Consider the following 7,239-nt stretch of genomic DNA (forward strand, 5'->3'; position numbering starts at 1 on the left):
CCAGAGAGCCATGGCCATTATTCCCACAAGAATTAATAACTATTATGACTTGCTATCAATTTATCCATTTTCTGAAGCACGTAACCTCAACAGGCAACAAGTTTTGTTGTCGTCTGCGCAATATTGGACATCGTAAACTGGTAATGAAAAGTTCACTTTGTGCTGCCCTTTAGCCTCAAGTACAGTTGCTTTGAAGTGTGGAGAAGTTTAAGTGATTAATAAAACGCAACAATCCCCAACATGACAGTTTCCCGCTAGTTGTTGTTCCAAATCACTCGCAGAGGCTTAACAGATGCTCGCTGTGTTCCGTAATCGGGCTTTGGTGAAGATCCCGCCGGTCGCGCAATCTCCTCTGGGATGTTAAAATAGCTCGTCAACTCGTTAATTTGTACTGTAATCCAAAATTATAAGGCACGACTGTTTGCCATCATCCGACCCTTCGGGCAGCCAGCCACAATGTCATTTAGGAATGACTTTTTCCCGCCATTTTCAAATGCCAATCAATTGTTTTTATTTTAATGGGATGGGGATACCTGTCTCCTGAATGTTCTCAACTGGAGGAGAGGTGCTCCCCGCAGCTGACTGCGCATTGGTCTTCTTCTCGACAAACCTTGAAACCCGTATGTCACGCGTGCCAATTCAGTCACACGCATTTGATTGGATAACATTGTCTGGTTCCTGATCCTTTATAACTCTGGCACAAAACCAAATTATCCCCACGCATGAAGGAAATTACGTTTTGGACTCACAGGGAGATCAGCATAGAAGTAGTGCTTCCTGTCAAAAAGGGACTTCCTGTTGATGCGGCAGTTGAGCGCCAAGCCCGTCATCACGGCTGCCTCTACGCAACGTTTGTTCAGGACCTGGCGAGACACAGATGGTGGTAATGATTCATATGATTGTTTGACGTTTGGGATTCAAGTACTTACAGGTAATGTTCCAGGTAAGGAGGCATCAAAGAAGGACACAAGGGAGTTTGGAGGAGACAGAAAGTGGATGGCCGAGCCAGAGAACATTTTAGTGTGGGAGTGAATCTGGGCATGGATCTCCAGGCCGACCACGCCTTTCAGCTGCATGGGAACACTGCAAAGTGAAGAATCTCGTGTTAGAAAATTTCAAGAAAGAAAGTTGCATTACTACATGAATAAAGTTGCAATGTTACACAAATAAAATGAAGTTGGAATACGAAGTCAAATGTTTTAGAAGGATAAAGATGCACTGTTGTGAGCGGAAAAGGTACACGTATTATAATATTGGGATTATTAAATTGGATTGTCATGCAAATTGTCAAATTGGGAAGACAAAAAAATACTTTTATGAGATGTAAAATAATGATTATAAACTCATTATAAGAAAAAAAAACCAAACGCCATAACATTTGGAGAAAGAAATTAGGCATTAGGTTTGTTGTAAAATAAAAAGTTTCAACGTTATGAGAAAAGGTTGAGTCTGAGAATGAAGTTGTAATTAGGACATAGATAAAGTTGCACTTTTTAAAAGAAACAAGTAAAGTATGACAATAGAATTGAAACATTAGGAAAATTAAGTTGAAGTCAAAGTGACTACAAATAAAGATAAAACACGGTTGAACTGTTATAAAGGAGTGCAACTGGTACAAGAAATGAAGTCACAAAGCCACAATAACAATAAGTCAAACCACACAATACTTCCCAAGTTATGAAACTACAGTAGAGATAATACGAGAAAAATCGGGTGGTCTTACGAGGATAATTGTATTGTTTTATTTTATTATGTCTATTATGTTCTTTGTCAATGCACGATGCACAACGAATGCGGGTACATCAATTACAATATCACGAGTAGGCAAGGACAAATACAAAAAAAGTTACACAGGAAATATAAATGAAATTCTACTAAGACGTCACCATTTTCAAGTTACCAATTTGAAAAAAAAAGCAATACTTGTAGAAATAAAGGCTGAAAACGCAGCAAATTAAAAGGAAATAGCTGTCATTTTGTCAGGTGCAGTCGTATTATGATTTATGACGTTACAAGATAGTGTGGGAGGGATAAATCGTCAAATTATAAGAACAACATCGTAACTTGGAACAAGCCTCAACAGACCAGCTAGCAGGTCAGCCACAACTCCAACACAATTTACTTCATTTTATTGTCACCAACCTTTTCGCCTTGCTCTGCAACTGACCATCATACCGCGGAGATTCGACGTTCAATCTCCGGACTATAACGGACGCATTAGGACACAATAATAATGTTCTTTTTAGAATTTTGTATCGAACGCTTGCTGCAGCGTTGGAGGTTGCCATCTTGGTTTATGAATCGCTGTTACAAAAGGGAATTGTAGTTCTTCAAGGTGCGTAGACACATTTCCGGATTTTTTGACGGGACAGAAACGAGAATAAAGTGGTAAAGTAATTCGAATGAAATGTTCGGCAAAATAAAAAATAAAAACTCGCAGGTTTCTTAATCAATTCATTCTTTTTGTCAAAAGTAGTGATAATGATTTCATTGTACAGTTGGATTCGTCAACATAAAAAAATCAGTATCACGTAACTTGTTGGGTCTTTATTTATTGGATGGACATCTGCGTTACATACCGCCACCTACCGTACAGAGGTGCTCAAATAAACTGGGACCTTGACAGACGGTGACGATCTGTAGTATATGAACTGAATGGAGTACGGAGAAAGTAAGCAGCAACGTGTCTATAACAAAACATTTCGGACACGATAATTTTATTTTAATCAATTTGTTGCGGCACTGCAAAGCTGACACGTACAACAATCGCAGTTCCACATTGGGAATCGTACTTCTTGAACGCACGAAACAAACGCGAGACTCGTGTTTAAACTACAAATCCCAGAGTAGTTAAAATGACGTATTTCCGGGTTAACCTTTGGCGGGACTCGTTAGAAGAAGAGCTCAAACTTGGAAGCAAGTCATTTCAACATGGCTACAAACACAAAGTCATTCGCCGTCGGTCCGGTGAACGGAACCGCATCGCACGCCGATGAGGATGCCTCGGGGGAAAAGAACCGCTTCACCTTCAGCCTGAAGCCAAGCGTGGAGGACATTCGTCGCATGCAGGCCGAGTTCACCGATGAGCGCGACTGGAACAAGTTCCACCAGCCCCGCAACCTCCTTCTGGCCATGGTGGGCGAGGTAGGCGAGGTCTCAGAGCTCTTCCAGTGGAAGGGCGAGGTGACTGAGGGCCTGCCCGACTGGAGCGACTCGGAGCGGGAGCAGCTCGCCCACGAACTGAGCGACGTGTTCATCTACCTGGTTGAGCTGGCCGAGAAGTGCCGCGTGGACCTGCCTCAAGCAGTCCTTCGGAAAATGGCCCTAAACAGACTAAAGTACCCCGCAAGCAAAGTGCACGGCTCGGCTAAAAAGTACACCGAATATAAGGACTGATTTGATCCATCCATCATCCGATCCGCTTACCCAAACGAGGGTCGCGGACGTGCTGGATTTATTTTTATATAATGTGGGACTTTGCTGGTGGCGTTCAAGTCTTCCGCAGCAATTTTGACAATGAATGGTGACAACTATTAATGTGTTCAAAGTTACTTTCAGGCAGCCGACATTGCTTTTATATGTATTTTTTTTCCATGGCTCATCTACATCCTTGTGAAAATAGTGCACACAAATGTAATATATAAGTTCATGTGAAATTACTGGCATGTAACAAGCCACTTGTTTTTCGTTTCACTTGTGCTTTTTTACGTTAAAGCAATCCGCCAAAGTAAAGTGTTCTTTAACTTGTTTGAATTACAGTTGTCACGTGTGTCATTTTGCAGGCAAGAGTCCATCCATCCCTTTTCTAGTATTTGGCTTTTTTAGTGTCGCAGGTGAGCTGCAGTGTATTCCAGCTGACTCTGGCCTGGTTGCCAATTGTGTAGAAAGCTATCCGAGCTCAGTTTAGGCAAGAGAAGCAGGTTCTCAGATGCGATTTCAGTTCAATTTACTATTTTCTTCAATTTAAGGTTGGCGGAAATATTAACAATGCATAACAACATTTATAAACATGTATTGACTTAAAAAATGAGGGTTTTTTTTGTTTTACTTAATTTTTTTTTTTTTTTTTAGGGTAGACAACTCAAAACATCCTTACAATAATCTGTGCAGCCCCAGTAGTCTAAATGCCGTATTCTGATAAATATTTTGTTTGTAGAATATGACTTTAGCACGCAAAACTTACCAGTTTTAAGCTGTGTCAGGGGTGGCCATTTTGCAGCAACAAAGAAAATAAATTACAGTTTAAACTGTTATTTTTTTTAATTCACAATAAATCGACATCTTAATTCCCTGGTGTGTAATGATAAGGGGGACATGCGACAAGGAGAATATCGTGAGCTGACTGTCGCCAAACATTGAAGGGCCGACATCATGATTGACCAGTTAGCGGATAAGGGTGGACATTCAGGCCAAATTGACAGGGTGGGTCCGCCGAAGGCCACATGACATTACTTCCAGCGCGACTGAATTACAGGGGTTATTCATGGCCAAATTCACCACGGTTCAAATTGTCTAGCATTTTGAAAACAGGTGCGTTCACGTCACACTGGAAGTGACGTCATGATGTCGAAAATGCAGCCTTCTGAGGACGCAGCCAGCAAATTTGGCTGGGTATAACTTCTCCAGGTCAAAATATGTACTTAATGCCCCAATCATTGGTGCGTGTTTGTAAAAAGATTGTATAGCATTATGTACTGATAGATTCTTACAAGGTGACCACGTGGCTAATATATTGTCAATATCTTTAAAAATTAAGTTCTATTAAAATAGTATGCTTAAGAAGTCAGAGTTGTCATTAGGATGAAATACCCAACTCTATCTATATTACTAAAGGGAGAAGAAAGACATTTCCGCTTCAAGGTTAAGACGGTCAAAATGGCACTTTTAAAATAAAAGGGGATGTTGACTTAAACAACTTAATTTTAACAATGGCTCAAGTTACGCTGTGTGATAAATCGTAGCCAATACATATCCTCATAATGCGACTAAGTATCTCAATATCGTATTTTCCTTACTTTCATTTTTCTTTTTTTTTATAAAACATTTTGAATGGCACCAATAAAAAAACGGTGAAAATACATTGTAAAATAAAACATGACTATTCTGTGGAAAAACACATTTATGAATATCTAGTTGTCCAACCAGTTTTGTATGTTGTAATATAATTTAAATATGTACAATTCACCAAAAAGGGTTTAACTATTCAGTGTCATTCCCAGTTGAAATGAACCGGTTTAACTGTCAAAATAAACATAAAACACATACAATTACACATTTTCTATTTCAACCAAAAGAAATTCGCCTTCAGAATGTCCTCACTAGCTTAAAGCTAACATAATGTAAAACGCCATTGACGGGCTCACGAGTCGCAGTGATGGTGCCGAGTTCGAACCGTTTAAGCAAAACATATTTAACCACACACGGCGCTGCAACAAATACAGACAATACTTCTAACCATATATTCTTTATACGCAAAAGTGAAAAAAAAAGCTGCGTTCAAAAAGCTTGCGGTGTGGAAGGGGCTTTAGATGTGCAAATTATGGAAAACATTTTGTTACAGCTCCAGCTGTTGTGAAATGCGCTATATAAATAAAGTTGTATTGTATTGTATTTTATCCTCTGCAAAAAACAAGTGAAGTAGAGTAGGGCTGTCTGTTTGTTTGATTGACAGAATTAAGATAAGACAACCGTGATTGTCACTGTAATTGTAATGAAAATAATTTCCATAATAAAATGTAGTTTTGACTGACAGTGCCAAAGAGGTGTTTATTATGGTTTGCCTCACCACTGATCACAGTGCGTTTAATACGTGAGCTAGGCGAGAGGCTTTTTCTGAATAATAGAAAGCTTTTTCCTCGGCTCCATTACCAGCGCGCCGGCGTCCATTTGCCATGTGGAGAATGACGGACAGCCGGCGGTGACGTCCCAGCTCAGCTCAGTATTGACTGATCAAAGCAGCATAGTGTGGCTGCAGGAATTGGACTCATAAGAAGGAACCTCAGTGCACTGTCTGCTCTCATTTGGCACATGGAACCCACCAAGGGAAAGGTTCAATTAGGGAGTGCTAAATTCTTCCTTTTTCTAAAAAAAAAAAATAATAATGTTGTTGGCTGAATGCACAGTCAGAAAACCATTCAGTGAACATTCAGTTCAAATAGATAAGGTTTACACATATATACAAACACATCTTCATAAACACACACACAGTCATTAATTTAATTCTTTCTTCTTCACTTGTAGTGAAAAAAAAATATTACACATATTACACACATATGTACAAAATATATATTTTATATTTAATTGTATATAATACTTTTAAATACACATAAGAAAATAAAAACTATGACACTATTCTTTAGAAAATACTTTAAAAAAAAAAAACAGCTTTTTTTCAATTTAAATAAACATTTTTAGTATTTTTTTACATTAGTATCAAAACAACATTAATATGAATAAAATGGAAACAAAAATAAATCAAAATAAAAAGTCTGGAAGGGTCCAAAGAAATTTGCTGGCAGATAAATTGTGAACGTTGTGATCCGTGAGGTGGTGAATGGTGATAGTGGCGCACATTGTACTTCAAATGCACTCGCTGAATGGCCTCCAAGGCTATCCTCCGTCAAAGAGACTGTTGCTATGAAGCACTGTTGCTATGGTGGAGGAGGAGGAGGAGGAGGCGGCCTCGTGTTCACCTAGACACGGACCACCGAAGGGGGGAGCCCTTCCTCCCCTCATTGCCAACCCAACGCAGGAAGGGAAAAGATTCTTGAAAGTGTTGAGAAAATGGGTCAGAGTAGCACAAGTGCATGCTGCTTTTTTGTACCGTGTCGTTTGGCAGCCTCAGATTGCGGTATCGAGGCTGCATTTGAAGGCAGATGACAGATCATACTGTCCATCAATTGCAGAGTTCTTTCAAAGTTTTTTTTGCATAATGTATTGTCTCTCCTATTACTATTGATCTATTCCTTTGGTGATTGAAGGTATGTACGTGTTAGTATCATTCATTTGTATTTTAATTTACTGCTTTCACTTTATGTTATATTCTATTTAAAGCGCTTTTGTTACAGCTGCAGCTGTAGTGAAATGCGCAATACAAATAAAGTTGTATTCTATAATGTTATTATGCAGGGCTCTTTCTTTCCCAGCAGCACTTAGAAACAGTAATCCATGCCTTCGTTACATCTAGACTACATCACTTTAATGCACTTTACTTTGGAGTCTGCCAGTCCTCCTTCACAT

General features: G+C 39.3%; 2 protein-coding genes across 2 annotated transcripts in view; one reads left to right on the plus strand and one right to left on the minus strand.

Annotated features, from left to right (window-relative positions):
- gatb (glutamyl-tRNA(Gln) amidotransferase, subunit B) overlaps positions 1–2,313 on the minus strand; it is an 8,386-nt gene extending 6,073 nt beyond the window's left edge. The window contains exons 1-3 of the mRNA XM_088302323.1: positions 2,143–2,313; positions 930–1,083; positions 750–863 (exon numbers count right to left, since the gene is read on the minus strand). Of these exons, the coding sequence (XP_088158449.1) occupies positions 750–863; positions 930–1,083; positions 2,143–2,288 (414 nt within the window). The 5' untranslated portion in view covers positions 2,289–2,313. The remainder of the gene's footprint in view (positions 1–749; positions 864–929; positions 1,084–2,142) is intronic.
- Positions 2,314–2,850: 537 nt separating this feature from the next.
- Positions 2,851–3,753, plus strand: dctpp1 (dCTP pyrophosphatase 1). Its single transcript, XM_088303083.1, has one exon. The coding sequence runs from the start codon at positions 2,932–2,934 to the stop codon at positions 3,394–3,396; it is 465 nt and encodes a 154-aa protein (XP_088159209.1). The 5' UTR covers positions 2,851–2,931; the 3' UTR covers positions 3,397–3,753.
- The last annotated feature ends 3,486 nt before the right edge of the window (positions 3,754–7,239 follow it).

This window comes from Idiotropiscis lumnitzeri, chromosome 8 (assembly GCF_059441095.1).
Source record: "Idiotropiscis lumnitzeri isolate Australia: NSW breed Sydney's pygmy pipehorse chromosome 8, RoL_Ilum_1.0, whole genome shotgun sequence".
Taxonomy (NCBI): Eukaryota; Metazoa; Chordata; class Actinopteri; order Syngnathiformes; family Syngnathidae; genus Idiotropiscis; species Idiotropiscis lumnitzeri.

Coding starts and splice junctions, on each gene's coding strand:
- dctpp1 (XM_088303083.1), top strand. CDS start 2,932: ATGGCTACAAACACAAAGTCATTCGCCGTCGGTCCGGTGAACGGAACC.